This window comes from Macaca nemestrina, chromosome 20 (genome assembly GCF_043159975.1).
Source record: "Macaca nemestrina isolate mMacNem1 chromosome 20, mMacNem.hap1, whole genome shotgun sequence".
NCBI lineage: Eukaryota > Metazoa > Chordata > Mammalia > Primates > Cercopithecidae > Macaca > Macaca nemestrina.
Genome location: NC_092144.1, coordinates 19,287,278 through 19,312,385, shown reverse-complemented (window position 1 = coordinate 19,312,385; position 25,108 = coordinate 19,287,278). Strand labels below are relative to the sequence as shown.

At 40.2% G+C, this 25,108-nt stretch overlaps 1 protein-coding gene across 1 annotated transcript in view; it reads right to left on the bottom strand.

Moving 5' to 3' along the window:
* Positions 1-6,898: 6,898 nt before the first annotated feature.
* Positions 6,899-25,108, bottom strand: part of LOC139360240 (zinc finger protein 93-like) — a 34,575-nt gene continuing 16,365 nt past the window's right edge. Inside the window, exons 3-4 of the mRNA XM_071086631.1 lie at positions 24,939-25,034; positions 6,899-15,996 (exon numbers count right to left, since the gene is read on the bottom strand). Coding sequence (XP_070942732.1) covers positions 14,105-15,996; positions 24,939-25,034 — 1,988 coding nt within the window. The 3' untranslated portion in view covers positions 6,899-14,104. The remainder of the gene's footprint in view (positions 15,997-24,938; positions 25,035-25,108) is intronic.

The following is a 25,108-nucleotide window of genomic DNA, read 5'->3' as shown; positions in this document are numbered from 1 at the left end:
TTGCACCTCTCAGTCTGTGTGCCATGGCCACACTATGTTCAGATGATCTGGACAAAATGGTCAGATAGTAGAAATGATAAGAAGTACAGCAAAAGTTCCTATTACCTGGAACCATGGTGGTATAGTTGCACCTCAACCTCAAATGATATGGCCCGCTCTAGGAGCTAAACATAAAGATTTGTGGAAACTATTAAATGCTCTTAATAATGTCAAAATTTAGGAAAGAATAGAAATGCATCTAGAAGGACATTCTACAAACTTGTTTTTAGATATAGCAAAATTAAAAGGACAAAAATTTAAGCATCCTAGGCACAACTGACCTTAATGCCAGGAACTGGAGCACTTAAAGGAGCTGCAGACAAATTAGCCAGTAATCCATTAAAATAGATAAAAACACTTAGAAGCTCTGTGATTTCAATGATGACTGTGCTTTTAATCTATGTTATTTGTCTTTGTATAGTCTGCAGATGTGGATCCCAACTCCTGCGAGAAGTAGCTCACTGTGACAAAGCTGCCCTTGCTTTTATCTCTTTGCAAATCGAAGAAAGGAGACATGTTGGGAGCAAGACCCCCAAAATCTGGCCACAAACTGGTTCCAAAACTGGCCATAAATAAAATCTCTGCAGCACTGTAACATGTTCATAATGTCCCTAAAGCCCAAGCTGGAAGGTTGTAGGTTTATAGGAATGAGGGCAAGGAACACCTGGCCCACCCAGGGCAGAAAACCGCTTAAAGGCATTCTTAAGCCACAAATAATAGCATGAGCGATCTGTGTCTTAAGGGCATGTTCCTGCTGCAGTTAACTAACCCAACCTATCCCTTTAATTTGGTCCGTCCTTTCATTTTCCATAAGGGATACTTTTAGTTAATTTAATATCTATAGAAACAATCATAATGACTAGTTTGCTGTTAATAAATATGTAGATAAATCTCCGTTTGAGGCTCTCAGCTCTGAAGGCTGTGAGACCCCTGATTTCCCACATCACACCTCTATATTTCTGTGTGTGTCTTTAATTCCTCTAGCACCACTAGGTTAAGGTCTCCCTGATCAAGCTGGTCTTGGCACATTCTTGTGCAGGTATGGCTCCCTATTGTTATTGTCATCATGGCATAAGTGTCATCTCAGGGAGGCATTTGGGTCACTCCATGTAATGATTTCCCAGCTCTTCTGTCAACATTCTACTTGATATTATAGCAGTTGCTCTTTTTTTTCATATATTTGCTTTAGTGTTTTTGGTCATCTGTCCTCAGACTGGTCCTCAGGGTAGGGTGCAGGCAGGATTCAGTCATTTTCTGTACCACATGTTGGGTCCACCAGGGTAACTGGCAAAGGGTTAGTGCAAGGAAAAGACTGGCTAAGTGAATGCGTCGGGGAATCTCAAATTCTCCTTCCTGCTTTTGACCACTTGATAATGTGGGGATCGTTAATAATAACACAAGGTGCATGACCTCAGTGTGACTCTTCCTTGCTCCAGCTTCTCCAGCAAAGCTCAGTAGGCACCAGAAACCCAGAAGGCTGTCACCACCTAGAGGCCATCACTGGCACTGCAGCCCCATGCAGGAGCATCACAGAACAAAGCTACTTTTATGTTTGGGTCCTCAAGACACTGACTCTCCAGGGTCCCAGGGGACAAAGGAGCAGCATCTGAAGACTCCAAGTGCAATAAGAATAACCTTGGAAGCCTCCATTGTCCTTTCTTTGCCTCCACCTTTTGGGTTGTGCTCTTTACTCACGAGGGACAACCCCTCATCCAGGGAAATTATTTTCTACTACTTCTAAATGATCATCTAAAGAACACAACAGGAACTAGTATTTTCCCTGAACTTCAGACTCAGAGTCCAGTTACATGGCACATTTTGCTCTATCCCACCTTTATCTCCCCAAGATGCCTCTGGAGTGACCATGCCTCACTCTGAAGGACTTCTAGGGAGTGGAAGCATTTTTGCAGTCTCAGAGCAAAGAGTCTTGGTTCACCAATGAAGAACCAAGGCCAGCAGACACTTACGGGTTTGTGCAACCATTGAGGTCACCCACTTCAAGTACTCTTGTTTGTGAGGTACGAAAAGGTTTTGCTGTAACCATTGTCTATACTAGGCTGAGATGGGGACATAGCTCATTTCCATTTCTGGTACCTACAGATGTGGATAGCAGGACCCCAGTCCTGTCCTCTTGAAACTGACCTGGAGAGGACCCCAGCTGATGGAGAACCCTGGAACCCGGAGGATCCTCCTGCTCATTCTCTGTGCCCCTGGACATGTAGCTAGAGGAGGGCATGCCCCTGGCTTATAGCAGCGCTGCCCCTATTCTGTTTTTTTTTTTTTTTTTTTTGTGTGTGTGTGTGTGTGTGTGTGTGTGTGTGTGTGTGTGTGTGTTTGTCTTATGCCTGGTTTCTGTCTACCTCTTCTCTGTCCTCACCTCTGTGATCTTTCCCTGAGAAGTGTTTGTGTGTGTGTGTCTGTGGGTACTTACCTGAGAATATGGAGACAAAAATAGCCCATGTGGAGAAGGAGAGCACAGGGCTTTCTAGTATTTAGGGGCTCTAATTTCCAGAGCAAACCTGATGGGTGCAGTAGAGCCAAGGCCGAGGAAGCTGGAGCTCTCCCTAATACTCCAGACCCTGCCTTCCTCCTGGGGTCTGCCTCTTTTGGGGCCTCAGTTTCCCAACTTTAAAATGAGAAATTGGGATGGTTTTTCTTTTTTAAAATTTCAATAGGTTTTAGGGGTACAGGTGTTGTTTTGTTACATGGCTAAATTCTTTAGTGGTGGTTTCTGAGATTTTGGCACACCCATCATCTGAGCAGTAAACACTGTACCCAAAGTGTAGCCTTTTATCCCTTACTCACTCCCATTTTTCCTCCCTGAGTCCCCAAAATTCATGTATCATTCTTATGCCTTTGCATCCTCATAGCTTAATTCCCACTTATAAATGAGAACATATGATGTTTGTTTTATCATTTCTGAATTACTTCACTTAGAATAAGGTCTCCAGCTCCGTCCAGGCTGCTGAGAACGCCATTATTTTGTTCCATTTTATGACTGAGTAGTATTCCATAATATACATGTACCACATTTTCTTTATCCACTCAATATTGATGAGCATTTTGTCTAGTTCCATATTTTTGCAATTGCAAATAGTGCTGCTATAAACTTGCATGTGCAAGTGTCTTTTTCATATAGTGACTTCTTTTCCTCTGGGTAGATAGCCAGTACTGAGATTGCTGGATCAAATGGTAGATAACCTTTAGTTCTTTAAGGAATCTCCATACTGTTTTCCATAGTGGTTGTAACTGCAGAAGCATATGCTCATCGAGAACATGGCTTCAGATTCCTCAATAGTTGATGAAATATTGGGGTGGGATGGGTTTGTGTGCCCATGGGTGCTCAAGCCTCCTTACATGGCTAATGCAGATGGACATAGAGCTTGAGGCAGCCAGGTCTCTTTTCCTGAGCTGGCTGATTTCAATACAATGAACCAAGGTCTCTGATCTTGAAGCTGGTCCCGCCAGACACCCCACCTTCAGCCACCATCTGCTGTGTGCCTCCTATATCCTGTGGGGCCCATGGCAACCCGCATGACAGTGAGGGGGCACAAGGCACTGGACCTGTGGGCCTGGGGAAGACAAAAACACTTCTCTGTTTCTCCCAAACTTTCAAGTGTGTTGTCAGGTATTTAATTTTGATTATGACTGAGATGATATGTTCATGTATTTACAGCAATTTAAATATAATATTTTTTGCAAACTGTGGGATAATGTCTTTCACTTTTTTTTTCTTTTTTCCTCCTCATCTGTGCACAGATGGGTGGCCGACTCTGGAGCCCAGCCTGTCGCTTCCCAGTCTGGTGGTGAATCCTCCATAGTCTAGTGTGGAGGAAAAGTTAAATATTAAATTTGAACTTAATTGAACCTGGACACAAACAATGGTCACCAAGTCCTGGAACAGCTTGTATGAGCCCCTTGAGGCATTCATCCAGAGCTGTTTCAGAGAAATCTCTATTTCAATCTATTCCTATACATTCGTTATTGTAAAACAATAGAGAAGCACAAAAACAAGTTGACCTTTTTGTGTTCCTTGAGCCCAGTAGTGAAAGGCCCTTGTGACTAAGCCCCATGCCTAAAAACTCATTACAAAAGAGCTAGGGTCCCAGATTGCACCAAAGCTTCGTGAGACCTCTCCTCATCTGCATGGACGAGTGGCCGACTCTGGAGCCCAGGTTGTTTCTTCCCAGTCTGGCGGTGTAAATATATACAGTCTGGTGAGTGTAAACATTTTCCATTCTCCTCTTCCCATTGCAATTTGCTTATTATATCTGCAATCTGCTTATATTGATTTGCTTATTATAGCACTAGCTTATTATGTTATTTATTATATCTGCATTGCCATTTATGTGGTATAAAGCTTGTTACCGTTAAAAGTATTGTGTGTGTGTCTTTTCTTCTCCCCTCGCGCATTTCCCGCACAGAACATTTTTGGCGTCACAAACAGGATTTGAAAACAAAAGCGTGCTGCTTTTTGGCCAGAAGGTCTGGGCTGGAGGCTCAGAGACTTCCGATATCTTGGGATGGGGACTCCCCCAGTTCTCCCCCTTGGCAATTGAATGGTCAAGGGAAACTGGACTTTATGAGAATTGAGAATCTAAATTAGTGCGATTTAAACTTTTGACTGTGCGTGAAGTGCTGCAGGGGATTCCAGTCCCCAAAGGAGATGCTGAGGGATCTCCCGGAAGGATGGTGTTCGTTTACCGCTTATAAGTTAATGTGTCAAGATACGGGCTGGTTGCTACAAGAGAAATGTAAGTTGGAAAAGGAAAATGCTAGTGTGATTTCCAGACTGACCCTGGCCCAATGCCAGGCCTATATCTGGACTGATCAGGCTCAAAGCTATCAGCCCGTTGTTGAAGAAGGCAGCTGTCCGAATGGCTCAGTCAGGTTAAAACTGAAGAACTAGTTTGCTGGGGCTTGGAGCAGGTAAAAACCCAGCTCCTATCTCAAGGATGGGAAATTAACCTTAGCAAAATTCAAAGACCTGCACAAACTGTAAAATTCCTTGGCATCCTATGGAATGCAGAGATATAATCCATTTTACCAAAGGTAAGGCTAAAATACTGGAATTTGCAACCCTTATGACTAAAAAGGAGGCCCAGACATTTACTGGCATCTTTGGATTCTGGAGACATCATATTCCCCACTTGAGTAACATTTTACAACCTCTGCATACAGCCACTAGAAAACGCTATGACTCTCACTGGGGAGAGAAAGAGAGCATGGCTTTTGAACAAGCTAAACAAGCAGCGCAACTGGCCCTGGATCTATGGTCCATACAGGATGGGCCAGGAGAACTGCAAGTAACTGTCCTAGATCAACATGCTAATTGGAGCCTTCGGCAGAAACAAGATGGAAAGAGGGTACTTTTCATGTTTTTGGACCCAGAAACTGCCAGAGGTCGGAAAAACTTACACCCCTTTCGAGAAGCAATTGTTAGCTTGCTATTGGGCTTTGCTGGAAATGGAACACCTCTGCTTCAACCATGATGTTTTTATGAGGCCTGAAATTCCTGTTATGACTTGGGACATGAGTTCCCCCAAAACCCACCAGATAGGACATACCCAAGATGGTAGCATCATAAAATGGACATGGTATATACAAGACCAGGCTAAGCCAAAACCAAAGTGGGTATCACTTTTACATGAGGATGTACAAAACCTGCCAGCTCAGAAAACCACCGAGCAAGTCCTGCAGATAGGGAAGGAAACCTCCCTCACCCAGTGGGGCAAATCCTTTAAAGAACTAAGCCCAGAGGATCAGAAACATGTTGGTTTACTGATGCATCCACCAAATATATCGGTGGAAACCGATGCTGGAAGGCCCTGGCTTATAATCCTATTAAAAACATCAGCATTTCTGATGAAGGAAGGGGTGGGAGCAGCCAGTTAGCTGAACTAGTAGCCGTTCCTCTCAGCTATTCAGGAGGAGACCGGAGGGATTTGTCACTTCTATACCAACTCTTGGTCAGTACCAAATGGTCTTACTACCTGGATGCCCCAATGGCAAGAAAACAAATGTTTAATTGGGAATAAAGAGGTTTAGGGAAACCAATACTGGGAAGATATCTCAATCCTGGCCCACACTATCATTATCACTGTTTTCTTTTCTTTTTCTTTTCTTTTCTCTATTTTATTTTTGTGTGTGTGTGTGAGATGGAGTCTAGCTCTGTCAGCATACTGGAGTGCAGTGGCACAGTCTCACTCACTGCAACCTCCACCTCTGAGGTTCAAGCGGTTCTCCTGCCTCAGTCACCTGAGTAGCTGGGATTACAGGCATGCACCACCACGCCCACCTAATTTTTATATTTTTAGTAGAGACAGAGTTTCACCATGTTGGCCAGGATGGTCTCAATCTCCTGACCTCGTGATCTGCCCACATGGGCCTCCCAAAGTGCTGGGATTACAGGCATGAGCTACTGCACCCTGCCCTGTTTTCCATATTGATGCAAATGAGTCTCTGCTTTCTCTTGACAGACTATTTAATGAGAAGGAAGAAAAATAGGCCAAAATTTCCACCATAAAGGTAAACTTGAATGCAGATGAATGGATTACAACGTGTTCAAGCTTTGCAATGAGAGGCATTATAGTGTATGGTGGTATAATTGATAGTGATTACTAGGGAGAGTTAAAGGTCATTTTATACGATACCACTCCAGATTCTTTTGCTATAAAACCACAGATGCGGGCTGCTCAATTGCTAGTAGTACCCTGTCAAAATTAACCCCTGAGGAAATCTCTGCGCCAACAGAGTCTACATATAGAACTGGGGGATTCAGATCCCCTGGTACAGGTAGGTTAAATCCTGGAGCCAAACTATGGGTACAGAGCCCATCAGATCCCAACCCTAAGGCTGGTGACCTTGTAGCTATGAAAGCAGAAAATGAAGGCATAGTACCATTTCCTAAAGATGAAAAATAATGTCATGTTCCCCTCTGTTTTTGTTTTTACAAGGAATAACCTATCTATTAATGGTCAGCACCTGTGTCTTTGTGTCTGAGGCCAAGAATAAATTCATCACCTTGGTAGCCACTGCTGCAACTGAAGTCAACCACAATCAATGATGGCTGTATGTTGAGTTGCCGGAGGCCGCCTGGAATGTGTTACCTTGCAGAATTGTCCCTGACAACATTTCTGAATGGCTATGTAGTTACCAATAGGGCCACAACAACAACACTCGCAATCCAATCTGGACTTCCTTTGACCACATTAAGCAATCTATCTCTGCCAAGTCAGACAAAAGATGAACTCCACCCTCACCTTGCGTCGAAAGCCTTGGTATCCTGCCCAATATTCCTGGAATGGTATCTACTGAAAACCTGCTATGCTGGTGGCTGGATTCCATACAGCCCTTGCTTTGTCTGGAGGCGTTAAATGGCTCCTCTAATGTTTCTCTGGGGTTTCTCCAGACATTTGTCAACACATACTCCCAATCAACAACATTGCCCCCAGTGAATCACAATCTCTTTCCTATTTTAGTAAGACATTAGTACATTATTATTACAGTAGCTCCATTACTGTCCCCTGGCGGGCCCTCTGAGTATGCAGATCCTGTGGATGGTGATACCAGTCCCTGCATTGGATGGGGAGATACACTTGGGGTTGGCCATTTATTACATTTACCACCCAGGTTAATATTCCCCTCCCCAGTAATCTTGATGCTTACAAACACTGCTGGTTACAAATGCGCTGGCCTCCCTGGTGGTGGTACCCTATCACAGTATTCTCCCCTGCTGCTGGTACAATCCTGCTTCAGCAACAGATTAAAATATTTACCTTACATGTAGAAAAAGCTCTTAATGATAGTAGCACTGGACTTATGTTGTTATCAGATGAATTTTCTCAGCTGAGTACTATTGTGTTGCAAAATCAAATGGCATTAAATATACTTACGGCAGCCCAAGGAGGCATTTGCACCTTACCGCATACTGAATGTTGTGTGTATATCCCTGGCAGTTCTCACAATATGACTCTCCTTGCAAAGCCATGCTGGGTGTGGTTTTTATTAATTGTGCTTTTAATTCTCACGTGCTTACCCTTGATCTGTAATCTATATCAATTATGCATTCCCCATGAATCTGTGAGGGTATTTTCCTACATTTGAGTATCCAAGCGAGGTCAAATGTGGAGGAAATGTTAAATATCAAATTTGAACTAAATTAAACGTGGACACAAACAATGGTCACCAAGTCCCGGCACAGGTTGTGTGAGCCCCTTGAGGCATTCATCCAGTGCTGTTTCAGAAAAAAATCTCTATTCCAATCTATTCCTATACGTTAGTTATTGAAAAACAATAGTCACAAAAACAAGTTAACATTTTTGTGTTCCTTGAGCCCAGTCGCAAATGGCCCTCAGGACAGGGCCTCATGCCAAACAACTTGTTACAAAAAGAGATTCCAAGACCACACCAAGGCTTCAAGAAACCTCTGCTTATTTGTGTACGGACTTGGCTGGGAGCCCAGGTTGTTGCTTCCTGGTGTGGTGACGAATCCTCCCTAGTCTGATGAGTGTAAATATATCTGACCCTTTTGAACAAGGTTCTTTGCTATTGCTTTATGACCCCACCTCCTACCTCCAGCGAAAATGTCCTTGGCACTGTCTCTTCCCATCAGAGAGACACCACTGATTGTGGTGTGATGGGACACATGTTCCTGGTAGTGGCACCAGCATATATTAGATGTGCTTGGGCTGAACACCAAAGAGCTACGACAGGCTGTTAAATAGAATATTATGAGGACTACATATTTTTAAATAGAGTGAACTATGGACCACATAGTTTGGTTTTGTACATTTACTTATATATTTTCCCTTGTCCCTTTCCCATTGCAATTTGCTTATGATATCAATTTGCTTATTATATCTGCATTGCCATTTACGTGGGATAAAGCTTGTTTACACTTAACGGTATTGTGTGTATCTTTTCTTCTCCCCTCATGCATTTCCTGCACAGAACACCATATTTCTCAGAGGCCTTGTTTATTCTTTTTTATTCTTTCTTCTTTAATCATGTCTGCATGCCTCATTTTGGCAAGGTGGTCTTCAAACTCTGATATCCTTTCTTCTGCGTGGTCAATTAGGCTATTTATACTTTTGTGTGCTCCATGAAGTTCTTGTGCTGTGTTTTTCAGCTCCATCAGGTCATTTATGTTCCTCTCTAAACTGGTTATTCTAGTTAGCAACTCCTCTAACCTTGTATCAAGTTCCTTAGCTTCTTTGCCTTGGGTTAGAACATGTTCCTTTAGATCAGTGGAGTGTGTTATTACACATCTTCTGAAGCCCACTTCTGTCACTCCATCCATCTCATCCTCTGTCCAGTTCTGTGAATTTGGTGAAGAGACATTTTGATCATCTCTAGGAGATGAGGCCTTTCAGGGGATTTTGCTGATTCTTTCTCATCTTCATGAGTTTGTCTAATTTCAATCTTTGAGGCTGCTAACCCTTGGATGAGGTTTTTTTGTTTTGTTTTGAGATAGAGACTCACTCTGTCACCCAGTATGGAGTGCAGTGGCAAAATCTCGGGTCAATGCAACCTCTGCCTTCCAGATTCAAGTGATTCTCATGTCTCAGACTCCTGAGTAGCTAGGACTACAGGCAGGCACCACAATGCCTGTCTGTTTTGTAGTTTTTAGGAGAGACTGGGTTTCATTACGTTGGCCAGGCTGGTCTCGAGCTCCTGGCCTCAAGCAATCTGCCCACCTTGGCCTCCCAAAGTGTTGGGATTACAGATGTGAGCCACCATGCCTGGCCTTGGATGGGGTTTTTGTGGGTACTTTTTGTTGTTGATGCTGTTGTTGTTGCTTTCTGTTTGCTTGTTGTTCTTTAAATTGTCAGGTTCCTATTCTGTAGGGCTGCTGCAGTTTGCTGGGGAGTCACTTCAGGCCCTATTCATCTGGTTCACTCCTGTGTCAGGAGATGTCACTCAAGGAGGTTGGAGAACAGCAAAAAAAGGTGCCTGCTCCTTCCTCTGAAAATATGATTACTGCTGAGCTTGTTAGAAATTCAAAAAAATCAGCAGGGAGCCCTGGCTCATGCCTGTAATTGCAGCACTTTGGGAGGCCGAGGCGGGTAGATCACCTGAGGTTGGGAGTTTGAGACCAGCCTGACCAACATGGAGAATAACCCATCGCTACTAAAAATACAAAAATAGCTGGGCGTGGTGGCACATGCCTGTCACCTCAGCTACTCAGGAGGCTGAGGCAGAATTGCTTGAACCCAGGAGGGGGACACTGCCGTGAGCCAAGATCATGCCACTGCACTCAAGCCTGGGCAATAAGCATGAAACTCCATCTCAAATTTAAAAAAGGAAATAAATACGTAAATCAGACTTTACTCCAGATCTTCTTGGAAATAAAATTAAAAAAAACCTACATAAGAAAATCTTCACCTTATGGTACATAGTAAATTTGAGAGGTTCCTTCTGAATGTTTTTTCCATCTGAAAAATATTCACAACTCATTCCGTATGATGTAAATACAGCACTCAAAAATGTACGTTTGTGTTCATGCCCTTAATTTTATACTTTAACATCTAGAAAAATACAACACATGAACAGAGTTCTCGATCTTATGGTGCTCTTTTTTATCATAGAGAACACGTTAGAAAATATTTGTGTTGAAAATCATTTTATTGGATAATTTTAGTGCTATAACTCAGAACCACTTCTGTTTACTCTCTAATTTCACTTTAAGTCAAATTAAAAATTCCACCCATGGCCACTTGGTAAAAATGTGTGTGTGTGTTTTTCAAGGATCATTACTATTTAGAGATGTGGCCATAGAATTCTCTCTGGAGGAGTGGCATTGCCTGGACACTGTACAGTGGAAATTGTATATGAATGTGATGTTAGAGAACTACGGAAATATGGTCTTCCTTGTTGAGGATAACTTTAAGACATTATTCATAACATACCCTAAAGGTTTTCTCTTTTATGTAGAATTTTTTTAGTAATTTATTCTTTGCAGAAAAGTTTCAGATCCCTTTTTTTTTTTTTTTTGAGACGGAGTCTCGCTCTGTCACCCAGGCTGGAGTACAGTGGCCGGATCTCAGCTCACTGCAAGCTCTGTCTCCCAGGTTTATGCCATTCTCCTGCCTCAGCCTCCCGAGTAGCTGGGACTACAGGCACCCGCCACCTCGCCCAGCTAGTTTTTTTGTATTTTTAGTAGAGACGGGGTTTCACCGTGTTAGCCAGGATGGTCTCGATCTCCTGACCTCGTGATCCGCCCGTCTCGGCCTCCCAAAGTGCTGGGATTACAGGCGTGAGCCACCGCGCCCGGCCTCAGATCCCCTTTTTACAGAAAATCTCCAAAATTGCTCATGTAGAAAAGTATCTCTTGAAGACGTTTCATCTTAATCCAAACTTTCCACATTCCTGATTTGAGCTGTATAATTCACTCTAAATTAGTGGTAATTCCAAAAATTTAGTGACAAAGTATTCTTGCCCCCACCTGAAAATCTAATTGCCACCACCAATTTTTGATTCAGTAGTACCAGATAGTAAAATTCAGAAATCTACAAATTGAAAGCATTTTCTAAATATTTAGAAATTTGTTACAAATTAGTATTTTGGTACTAATTTACTAGAATATTTTATTACATCTGCTCTGCCGAGCACATTACTAGCTTATAATTGGAGAACATGAGCAAGATTCATGTTATTTATTCTTAATACAACAGTATTGTTGTCCCTAAGCCTGACCTAATCACCCATCTGGAGCAAGGAAAAAAAGCTTTGACTCTGAAGAGACATTAGATGATTGCCAACCCCCCAGGTATGAGTGAAAATGAACACAACAGACAACACAGGTAAGAGGTCTCAAGCTCAAAGAGAAAGCCAATCCTTAAAATCTGATTCGGGAAGCTGTGTTCCAAAGAAGTATTTCCTGGGCAGCTGTTTTTTTTGTTTGTTTGTTTCTGTTTTTTAATTCTGCTCTCACAAAGGGGCATCTTCAGTCTTATACTTTTAAATTCTCTGAGGATTCTACTTTTCTTTCAGTGAACTTCCTTAAAGTTCACAGTGACAGCCAAAGTCCTCTTCATGGCATATAAGAGACTGCACAATCTGGCTGCTTTTCTATTGTTTTGCGGACACACAAATATCGACATGATTTTGAGAAACTATTTTTTAAGTTCTCTTTTTTCATCATGTCTGAAAAATGTGATAGTAGTTTCTGGTGCATTTTTGTTCACTTTATTGCACAATCCATTCTGTTTTTATTACTATACAGTCTTAAAATACAGCTTGACATTGTAAGTATGATATCCTTCTACTTTTTTTTTTCCTCAAGATTGCTTTGGCTATTCAAAGTTTATTTTAGTTTCATATAAATTTTAAAATAGTATTTTCCAGTATTCTGAAAGAAATACCACTGCAAATTTTGATAGGAAGTTTATTGAATCTGTAGATAACTTTGGATAATATGGCACTTTAATGATATTTATTCTTTCAACCCATAAAGTTTTATATTTATTTGGATTTTCTCTAATTTTTTATTGACATTTTATTGTAAAGACTTTTTAGCTTTTCTCAGAAATTTATTTATTGAGACAGTGACTTGCTTCTTCTCCAGGCTGGAGTGCAGTGGCATGATCTCAGCTCACTGGAACCTCCACCTCTCAGGTTCTAGCGATTCCCCCGCCTCAGTCCTAATTAGCTGAAACTACAGACGTGCACCACCATGCCCAGCTAATTTTTTGTATTCTAGCAGAGATGGGGTTTCACCATGGCCAAGATTGTCTTGATCTCCCGACCTCATGACCCACCTCAGCCTCCAAAAGTGCTGACATTACAGGCATGAGCCACCAGATCTGGCCAGAAATTTATTATTTAATGGTATAGTAAATAAGATTTTTTTCTTTCTCTTTTTCTTTTTCAGATGGAGTCTGGCACTGTTGCCCAGCCTGGAGTGCAATGCCATGATCTCTGCTCACCACAACCTCCACCTCCCAAATTCAAGGATTCTCCTCCCTCAGCCTCCCAACGAGCTTGGATTGCAGGTGCTAGCCACCACACCCAGCTAATTTTTGTATTTTTAGTAAAAATGAGGTTTCAACATGCTGGCCAGGCTGGTCTCAAACTCCTGACCTCAGATCATTCACCCGCCTCGGTCTCCCAAAGTGCCCAGTGTGTTCCTCTGTTTAATCAGAGAGTTTAAGTGTATAAAACCATATATATAATGTATGTTGATTTTATATTTTGCTAATTTACTGAGTGTATTTATTGGTTTAGACAGGTTTTAATGTACTGCGTAAGGTTTTTCAAATATAAGATTGTATGATCTACAAACAGCAACTTTTTATTTTTCTTCAATTTCAATGGCTATTTTTATTTCTTTGACTAATTCTTCTGCCACGTACTTCCAGTGCTACATTAAAATAGAACCACTGACAATGGGCACAATATAGTTTTGTATTGGCGTCTGAATTTGATGGAGCAAACACCTTTTCAATTTTTCATACACTGATTTTACAAGGTAAAGATCTTTTGTTTGGCCCTCAGGGTGATGAGATACCCTCTGAACTAGTAGTGAAGAGGGGTTGTAGCTTGGTCACAAGGTTGCTGGGTCTGCACTAGGGTTCACCTTTAGCTGGCTTGTTAGAGGGGGTTGGGGAGTTTTAATTTTCATTTTAGTTTTGGACAGACTAAATATCCTTCAGGACTTTGCTCTGTAGGGCAGACACTAGGGCATGTTTTTGCAGTCAGGTCTGCATATGGTGGGCCTTGTATCAAGATGCGGATGAGTATGGCTTTCAGTGAGTACCAGAGAGCATTTCCTCTGTGTGGTAACTGTGTGGGTTTCTATATAGGCAGAACTGACCTTAAGCTGTGGCTCACGTAACTAAAACTGAGTCACTGAACCACTTCAGGGACCATAGTAAAGGCCAAGGTCTGCAGGCCTGCCTACATGGCTGTAAATGGGCCCCTTCCTCCAGGTCTCTGGAATGGCAGGACCTCTGCCAGACTGTGGCTGGGAGGAGTTTGGCATGATTACAGAGTAAGTTCAGAACTCTCAGCGTATAGTAAGGTGTGAGGACCACTTGAAGGCTTTGCCACATTCTTCATATTTCTAGGATTTTTCCCCAGTATGAATTATCTCATGTCTACTAAAGCTTGAGGGTGAAATAAAGATTTTGCCACATTTATCACACTTGTATGGTTTGTTCTCTCCAGAATGAATTTTCTTATGTGAAAAAAGGGTTGCAGAACGGTTAAAAGCTTCACCACATTCTCTACATCTATACGGTTTCTCTCCAGTATGAAGTATCTTATGTGTAGTAAGGTGTGCAGATAGGTGAAAAGCTTTGCCACATTCTTCACATGTGTAAGGTTTCTTTCCAGTATGAATTTTCTTATGTGTAGTAAGGGTTGAAGACTGGTTAAAAGCTTTGCCACATTCTTCACATTTGTAGGTTTTCTCTGCAGTATGAATTTTCTTATGTTTACTAAGGACTGAGGAGCGCCTGAAGACTCTGCCACATTCTTCACATTTGTAGGGTTTCTCTCCAGTATGAATTATCTTATGTGTACTAAGTGCTGAGGAGTACTTGAAGGCTTTGCCACATTCTTCACATTTGTAGGGTTTCTCTCCAGTATGACTTCTCTTATGTGAACTAAGGACAGAGGAGTACTTAAAGGCTTTGCCACATTCTTCACATTTGTAGGGCTTCTCTCCAGTATGAATTATCTTATGTCTAGTTAGGACTGAGGACCAAACGAAGGCTTTGCCACATTCTTCACATTTGTAGTGTTTCTTTCCCATATGAATTATCTCATGTTTACTAAGGGTTGAGGATGCAATAAAGGCTTTGCCACATTTATTACACTTGTATGGTTTCTCTCCAGTATGAATTCTCTTATGTGTAGTAAGGGTACAGGAGTACTTAAAGGCTTTGCCACATTCTTCACAAACATAGGGCTTCTCTCCAGTATGAATTTTCTTATGTTTAGTAAGTGTTGAGGACTGGTTAAAAGCTTTGCCACATTCTTCACATTTGTAGGGTTTCTCTCCAGTATGAATAATCTTATGTGTACTAAGGTATGAGGACTGCTTGAAGGTTTTGCCACATTCTTCACATTTGTAGCGTTTCTCTTCAGTATGACTTTTCTTATGTGTAGCAAGGACAGAGGAGTACTTAAAGGCTTTGCCACATTCTTCACATTTGTAGGGTTTCTCTCCACTATGAATTATCTTATGTCTAGTAAGGATTGAGGACTGGAAGAAGGCTTTGCCACATTCTTCACATTTGTAGGGTTTCTTTCCCGTATGAATGATCTCATGTTTACTAAGGGTTGAGGATGTAATAAAGGCTTTGCCACATTTATCACACTTGTATGGTTTCTCTCCAGTATGAATTCTCTTATGTGTAGTAAGGATTGAGGATCGGTTAAAGGCTTTGCCACATTCTTCACATTTGTAGGGTTTCTTTCCTGTATGAATGATCTCATGTTTACTAAGGGTTGAGGATGCAATAAAGGCTTTGTCACATTTATCACACTTGTATGGTTTCTCTCCAGTATGAATTCTCTTATGTGTAGTAAGGGTAGAGGAGTACTTAAAGGCTTTGCCACATTCTTCACAAATGTAGGGTTTCTCTCCAGTATGAATTCTCTTATGTCTAGTAAGGGTTGAGAACAGGTTAAAAGCTTTGCCACATTCTATGCATTTGAAAGGTTTTTTTTCAGTATGTCTTATCTTATGTCTGTTTGAATTTGAAAATTTATGAAAGACTTTCCCATATTTATCACATTGAAACATTTTGCTCTGGGTAGTTGTACAACATTGGTTAGGTCCATTATAACCTCCTGTGTGCACCTTACACTCATCCATACTTTCACGCCATTTTATTAACTGTACATTTCCATGTCCACGTTTTTCATATCTTCTCGGTATCATTTTTTGGAAAGAATCTTTCATGTTCTGCTCTGGCCAAAGGTCTTGGGCAAAATGAGAACACATAACTGAAAGAAACAATAAAAACACATTGCTTCAATTGCTAGACTCAGATAAATATACTTTACAAACCTAACCTATAAAATGATACAAACTACATAAGTAAGATGACATTGCAAAATACCTCAAGCTGTAATTTCTTCCTGCACATATAAATGTAACAAAAACATACTAACCAAAATGGCACAAGGTAACTGGTAAAGGAGGTAAATTAAACTCCATCTCAAAAACAATTGAAAAAGAAATAACTAATATTTTGAAGATGTCTTTACTGCTCAATTTACAGATTTAATGCAATGTTTTTCAAATGGCTAATTGCATTTTCAAAGAAATAAAAACAGCAAATTTAAAAGTATATGGAATCCAAACCTACAATAAAGTACCCAGCAATCTTCAAAAACAGGAACAATGTTAGAGGCATTACCATTTCTGATTTCAAAACACATCAAAAGCTACAGAATTAAAATAATTTGGTGAGTTTAAAGCTGAAAAAGTAGACTAATAAAACAGAATGCAGCACATATATTAACTTTCACATAATTATTACAGCTTTGTTACTGAAAGCCAATAGGTAAAAGTAATCCAAATTTGTGTCACCAAATTATTCAGTAGACACAAAAATACAGGAATATCACTCAGTTTTCAAAAAGTAGAAAATATTGTAACAACTATTAAGATAAATATTGATGACACTATGCAAAATAAAATGACCGTCACAAAAAGAGATTGGATGAGATATATAAAGCAATTATACTCTCAGAAACAGAAAACAGAGTGGTGTTTGAAAAGAACCACAAAATACAAAGAATTGGTAGTTGTTTCATGTGTACTGAGATTTAGTTTTGCAAGATAAAAACACTCTAGTGATATGTTGCATAACAATGTCAATATAATTAATAAGACCAAACTGAGTATTTGGAAATACATATATATATATTTTGAGATGGAGTCTCACTCTGTCTCCCAGGCTGGAGTGCCTCCTGGGTTCTAGTGATTCCCCCGCCTCAGCCTACTGAGTAGCTGGTACTACAGGCATGGGCCACCATGCCTGGCTAATTTTTTGTATTTTAGTAGAGACGGGATTTCACCATGTTGGCCAGATGGTCTTGATCTCCTGACCTCGGGATCCACCCACCTCAGCCTCCCAAAGTGCTGGGATAACAGGCGTGAGCCTGTAGATACACTATGTAAAATAATTTTAATATCAATAACAAACTGGAAAATATAGAGGCATAGTTTTTTTATTCAATTGAAGTTGTTATGAGATTAAAATGTATTGTTTTAACTTTAAGATGTATGTAATCTCCAGTTTTTGAGATAATTACAAAGATACTATTTGTAGAAAGTATGCAAAAGAAAGTAAAATATAATCAAAGCATGCCGGTACAGAATTAAATGGAAATTAGGTAAGTAAAATAGGAAATGAGAAAAATATAACTACTAGAAACACACAAAACAATAACAATATTAGTGGTAATAACAACTTCATTTCTTTAACCAATCATTTTAAATATAGATTACTTAATAAAATGAAATGTAATCACAGGACTTTGGAAGGTCAAGGTGGGCTGATCACTTGATCCCAAAAGTTCAAGATCATCCTGGGCAAAGTGGCAAACCTCTGTCTCTACAAAAAAATACAAACAAGCTGGCTGACAGAGTGAGACACTATCTAAAAAATAAATGAGGCTGGGCGTGGTGGCTCATGCTTAATCCTAACACTTTCGGAGGCTGAGGCAGGCAGATCACCTGAATTCAGGAGTTCAAGACGAGCCTGGTCATCATGGTGAAACCCCATCTCTACTGAAAATACAAAAAATCAGCTGGGCATGGTGGCATGCACCTGTAATCCCAGCTACTCAGGATTACATGCCTGCTTTTTGAAAGCTGAGGCAGGAGAATCACGAAACTGGGAGGTGAAGGTTGCAGTGAGCTGACATCATGCCATTGCACTCCAGCCTGGGCAACAAGAGTGAAACTCCATCTCAAAAACAAACCAAATAAAATAAATAAATACAAATATAAATATATATGTAAATTATATAAAGAAAAAGATATAGAATGCCTGAAATTTTTTTTAAAAAAGCATACAGTATGCTGCCTACAAGAGACTTACTTTAGCATTGAGTCAAATAGGCTGAAAGTAACAGAATGAAAAAAATGTATATTCCATGAAAATAGTAACCACAATTGAGTAAGGTGGTCATAATTATATCAGACACAATATGCTTTCAGTCAAGTACTTCTACAAGACAAAAATTGATATTATATGATGTTAAAGTGAGTTGATTTAGCAGAAATCTATAATTATAGTATTTATCTATCTATATGTATATGTGTATATAACATCAGGGCTCCAAAATATATAAAGCAAATATTGATAAAAGTGAAGCAAGGTATACATAGCAACATAATAATTGTAGACATCAAGACCCAGTTTGCAATAATAGAAAATTCAGATAAAAAATAACAACCAGAAAACTTAGACAACATTATAGACTATATTGATTATTTTGCATATAGAGAAATACTTAACAGTGCATAATTTATTTAAAAAAAAATGGTTTATTTGGCTCACAGCTTGGCAGAGTATATAAGTGTGTGCCAGCATCTGCTTCTGGTGAGGATTTCAGAAAGCTTAAAATGAAGGTAGAAGGTAAAGAGTAACTGGACATATTATGTAGTAAGAGACAGCGCAAGTGTGAGGTGAAGGAGCCACGTTATTTTAATGAACCAGCTCTTATTTGAATTCATAGAGTGTAAACTTTTTGGTTACAGAGAGGATGTACCAAGCCATTCATGAGAAATTTGCCCCCGTGACCTAAACATGTCCCACCAGGTCCCACAGCCAACACTGAGGATTTATATTGCAGCATGAGGTTTGGACAACATGGACATCCAAACCATATTATAGACCAACTAGGCTTCACAGAAACACACAAAACTCTCCAGTGAAAACCAAGATAATACACAATATTCTTATTTGCATCTGGCATATTCTGTTAGGACATATAACAAGTTTTATTTAATTTAAAAATACTGGCTGGGTGCCAAGGCTCTTGCCCATATTCCTAACACTTTGGGAGATCCATTGGTGTCAAAAGTTTGAGATCAGCCTGGGCAACACAGTGAGATCCTAACACTACAAACAAGCAAACAATTAGCCAGACATGGTAGTGCGTGTCTACAGTCCTACCTACTCAAAAAACTGAGGTGAAAGAATAATCACTTGAGCCCAGGAGGCTGAGGCTACAGTAAGCTAAAATTCTGCCACTGCACTGCAGCCTGGGTGACGGTAAGATCTTGTCTCAAACCAACAACAAATCAATTTAAAAACACCAAAATTATGCACTGGGTATTTACTAATAAAACCTGAATAAAACTAGGAATTAAAAGCAAAAGTCAAACTGGCAAATTCAACAATATGTGAATATGAAACACACCCTCTTCAACATATTCTTGCTCAGGGGGCAAAAAAATTCATTTTTCAAAGATATCAATACAACCTTCAGTTATAAGCTACAGTAACATAAACAATATGATACTGAGACAAAGATAAACAGATGAAAGAACAGAGCTCAGAAATGAACCATTTTGTATATGATCAAATGATTTTCCACAAAGTTGCCATGTTTACAAAATAGAGAAAAATAATCTCTTTAAAAAACGAGGTCAAAAACTGATTATCAACACTGATAAAGTTGGCTTATTTTCTTGAATGGTACAAAAACATATTTTAAATAAACTACTTAGGCCGGGCGCGGTGGCTCAAGCCTGTAATCCCAGCACTTTGGGAGGCCGAGACGGGCGGATCACGAGGTCAGGAGATCGAGACCATCCTGGTGAACACGGTGAAACCCCGTCTCTACTAAAAAATACAAAAAAAAACTAGCCGGGCGAGGTGGCGGCCGCCTGTAGTCCCAGCTACTCGGGAGGCTGAGGCAGGAGAATGGCGGGAACCCGGGAGGCGGAGCTTGCAGTGAGCTGAGATCCGGCCACAGCACTCCAGCCTGGGTGACAGAGCAAGACTCCGTCTCAAAAAAAAAAAAAAAAAAAAAAAAATTAAATAAATAAATAAATAAATAAATAAATAAATAAACTACTTAGACATAAAAATACATAAATGGAAAAAAGTATTTATAAATCTATATCCAAAATAGGTAACACAGGCCAGGTGCAGTTTCTTACACCTGTCATCCTAGCACTTTGGGAGGGTAAGGTGGGCAGATACATGAGGTCAGAAGTTCGAGACCAGCCTGGCCAACATGTAAAACACCATCTCTACTAAAAACACAAAAATTAACTTGGCGATGTGGTATGCACTTGTAATCCCAGCTACTTGGGAGGCTGAGGTAGGAGAATTGCTTAAACCAGAAGGCAGAGGTTGCAGAGAGCTGAGATTGCACCACTGCACTTTAGCCTGGGTAGCAAAGCAAACCCATGTTTATTGTAACCAGTATTCACAAAAGCCAACAGGCTGAAGCACCCTAGATATCTCTTGATTTATAAACATATTAAAAAATGTAACATATACATACAATGGAATATTATTCCACCTTAAAGAGAATAATCGCTGGGCGCGGTGGCTCATGCCTGTAATCCCAGCACTTTGGGAGGCCGAGACGGGCGGATCACGAGGTCAGGAGATCGAGACCATCCTGGCTAACACGGTGAAACCCCGTCTCTACTAAAAATACAAAAAACTAGCCGGGCGAGGTGGCGGGCGCCTGTAGTCCCAGCTACTACGGAGGCTGAGGCAGGAGAATGGCGTGAACCCGGGAGGCGGAGCTTGCAGTGAGCTGAGATCCGGCCACTGCACTCCAGCCTGGGCGACAGAGTGAGACTCCGTCTCAAAAAAAAAAAAAAAAAAAAACTACCATGGAAAATCAGCTAAGAAAGAATATGAGCCATAACTAAAATTGGAGTCATATTTACAGATATACACATATACATATGTAATCTGATTATGATAGACATAATTTATCTCTTAATTAAAACTCAAATTGACTTAAAGTGTACAAACAGAATTGCAAATTGTCTAAAATTATAATACATAAATAAAACCAAAAAACACAATAAACTAATGTTAAGAAACTTAAAATGAGGCTGGGTACAGTGGCTCACACGTGTAATCTTAGCACTTTGAGAGGCTGAGGCATGAACCACAATCACCTGAACCCTGGAGGCAGAGGTTGCAGTAAGGCAAGATCACGCCACTGCACTCCAGCCTGTGCGACAGAGTGAGACTCCGTCTCAAAAAAAAAAAAAAACCTACACTGAGAAAACACACTCATATGGAACTTTGAAACAATAATAGAAATGTTTACTCATAAAATCTAGTATGCAACATTGATGTATCACAAAAAAATAACTGTCAGGCTGGGCGCAGTGGCTCACACCTGTTATCGCAGCACTTTGGGAGGCCAAAGCAAGTGGATCACCTGAGGTCAGGAATTCAAGACCTGCCTGGCCAACATAGTGAAGCCCCGTCTCTACAAATAATACAAAATTTAGCCAGGTGGGGACACATGCCTGTAATCCCAGCTACTTGGGAGACTGAGGCATGAGAATGGCTTGAACCCGGGAGGTGGAGGTTGCAGTGAGCCAAGATCGCACCACTGCACTGTAGACTGGGTGACAACGAGTGTGACTCCATCTTACAAAAACAAACAAACAAAAAAATTCTAGGTAGCTGCAATATTTAACTGTTAGTTTGTACTCATTAAATGTAGGTATTTTGAATCATTGGCATGTACTGTGCGGGAGTAAAATTTCAGAGAATATGCAGTATAAATAGAAGATTCTAATAAAGAAACAGTAAATTAGCACTTAAAAGAATCTAGAGTTACTTTTAATGTTTTAAATATATGCTATTATTACACAAAATGAAACTGCTGTCATCCAATTTTAGAAGCAAAGACTAGTCTTACATTGTTAAATAAAGAAAACATGTATTTTGCAGAATAGGTTAGACCCTCTGATATATAAAACAAATATTAGAAAATATAGCTTATTATTATTTAGATATAAGCTGAAGTAAGTAGATGAAAATCCTTTAATTCCTTTTTGCCTACAGCAAACTGAAATTTATAAGTAACTATTTTAGTAAATATGGAGTGCCTACTAATTACCTAATTTACTTTAGGCATACCATGCAAATTCTAGCATATTGTCCTAAATATCTGAATCTAAAATTACAGACAAATTTGAAATAGAAAATAGAAAGTAAAAACATATAGGGAGAGTGATATCAGTAAGATTAAAAGTGCCCTATTTTCATATCCCCTTACAGCAAAAAAAATCTCAACCATCCCTGACAAAAATGCCTTTATGAGAAAACCAGGCATTATGGTTCACAACTGTAATGACAGCTACATGGTACATTAAGGTTGGAGAACTTCTTCAGGCCAGGATTTTGAGACCAGCCTGGGTTATGTAGCAAGATGACTTTTCCAAAATAAGTGCCTCTAAAAGATATTTGAGATCTGGGGAGGGAGTTGTGAAACGCTGTTAAAGCAGAAGATTGAGAAGTGTTCTATTCAGAAGACAGGCCCTCATTCAGGTGGGAAACTACAGGGTTAGCCCCTGTTCTTGGCTACAGACCAGGATAGGATTCAGCCAACTTGGTCTCACTGAGAATTCTGAACTTAATCTGTAACCATCCCAAACTCATTCCAGCCACAGTCTGGGAGACGTCCTGCAATTCCAGAGACCTAAATGAAGGCATCCATTTACAGCCATGTAGGCAGGGCTACAGACCTTCGCTTTTACTGTGGTCCCTGAAGCTGATCAATGACTCAATTTCAGTTACCTGAACCACAGTTTAAGGTCAGTTCTGCCTACATAGAAATCCACACAGTTGGGCCAGGCTGGGTGCCTCAGGCCTCTAATTCCAGCATTTTGGGAGGCAGAGGCTGGCGGATCGCCTGAGGTCGAGAGTTGGAGACCAGCCTGACCAATATAGAGAAACCCCTTCTCTACTAAAAATACAAAATCACTGGGGCGTGGTGGCACATGCCTGTAATTCCAGCTACTTGGGAGGCTGAGGCAGGAGAATCTCTTGAACCCAGGAGGTGGAGGTTGCAGCAAGCCTAGATCGCACCGTCGCACTTCAGCCTGGGCAACAGGAGTGAAACTCCATCTCAAAAAAAGAAAAAAAAATAAAGAAAGAAAAAAATAAACCCACACGGTTACCTGAGGAAATGCTTCTAAAATCAGTTTATGAAAACTTGAAGAGGTGTTTGCTCCATCACATTCAGACACCAATACAAAACTATATTGTGCCCATTGGCAATACATCTATTTGAATGTAGCACTAGAAGTATGTGACAGAAGAATTATTCACAGAAATAAAAAAAATCCAGCCGGGTGCGGTGGCTCACGGCTGTAATCCCAGCACTTTGGGAGGCAGAGGCGGGTGGATCATCTGAGGTCAAGAGTTTCAGACCAGCCTTACCAACAGAGTGAAACTTCGTCTATACCAAAAAATTACAAAAAATTAGCCAGGCATTGTAGCGAGCACCTGTAATCCAAGCTACTCTGGAGGCTGAGGCAGGACAATCGCTTGAACCCAGGAAGCAAAGGTTGCAGTGAGCCAAAATCACACCATTGCACTCCAGCCTGGGAAACAAGAGTGAAACCCCATGAAAGGAAAGGAAAGGAAAAAGGAAAAGGAAAAGGAAAGGGAGAGAGCGCAGGAGGGCGGGAGGGAGGAAAGTGAAAATGAAGAAAAATAAGTAAAATAGTTGCTGTTTGTAGATCATACAATCTCATATTTTAAAAACCATAAACAGTACATTAAAAACTGTCTAGCCAGGTGTGGTGGCTTACTCCTGTAATCCCAACACATTGAAAGGCCAAGGTGGGTGGAGCACCTGAGGTCGGGAGTTTGAGACCAGTCTAACCAACATGGTGAAACCCCGTCTCTACTAAAAACCCAAAATTAGCCAGGCGTGGTGGTGGTGAGCCAAGATTGTGCCACTGCACCCCAGCCTGGGCGACAAGAGCGAAACTGTCAAAAAAAAAAAAAAAAAAAAACAGCTAATAAATACACTCATTAAAGAGTAAATTACCAAAATAGAAAATTAACATCAAGTACATGAATGGTTTCATGCACTTAAAAGAAACTATTTGATAAAATAGAGGAAGAAAAATCTTATTTAATGTATCATTAAAAAAATTTCTGAGAAAAAAATTAAGGAGATCAAAAATCTTTATAATAAAAAAATTGATATACAAATAATTTTAAAATATTTTCTGTCTGTAGCTTGAAAGAATAAGTATTATTAAAGTGTCATCCAAAGTAATCTACAGATTCAGTAAACTTCCTATCAAAATTGCAGTGGTATTTTTTTCACAGTAATGGAAAATACAATTCTAAACCTTACATGAAACTACAATAAAGTGTGAATAGCCAAAGCAATCTTGAGGAAAAAGAACAAAGCAGAAACATATCATATGTATAATTGCAAATTATATTTTAAAACTATATAGTAATAAAAATGTAATGGACTATAAAGAAAAATGAACAAAAAAATGCAACAGAAACTACTACTCTCACACATTTCAGACCCGATGCAAAAATAGAACTAAAAAGTAGTTTTAGTTTCTCAAAATCATGCAGATATTTTTGTGTCCCCAAAACAATGGAAAAGCAGCCAGCTTGTGCAATCTCTTATATGCCATGAAGAGGACTTTGGCTCTCACTGTGAACTTGAAGAAAGCTCACCAAATGAAAAGTAGAATCCTTAGAGAATTTAAAAGCATAAGACAGAAGATGTTCCTTTGTGACACCAAAATTAAAAAACAAAACAAAAACAAAAAACAACTGCCCAGGAACTATTTCCTTTGGAACACAGCTTCCCGAATCACATTTTAAGGACTGGCTTTCTCTTTGACCTTGGGACCTCTTACTGTGTTGTCTGTTGTATTCATTTTCACTCGCACCTACCTGGGGGCTTGGCTACCATCTCATGTCTCTTCATAGTCAAAGGTTTTTTTCCTTGCTCCAGACGGGTGATCAAGTCTGGCTTAGAGACAACAATACCTGTTTTATTAAGAATAAATAACATGAATCTTGCTGATATTCTTCAATTACAAGCTAGTAATGTGCTCAGCAAA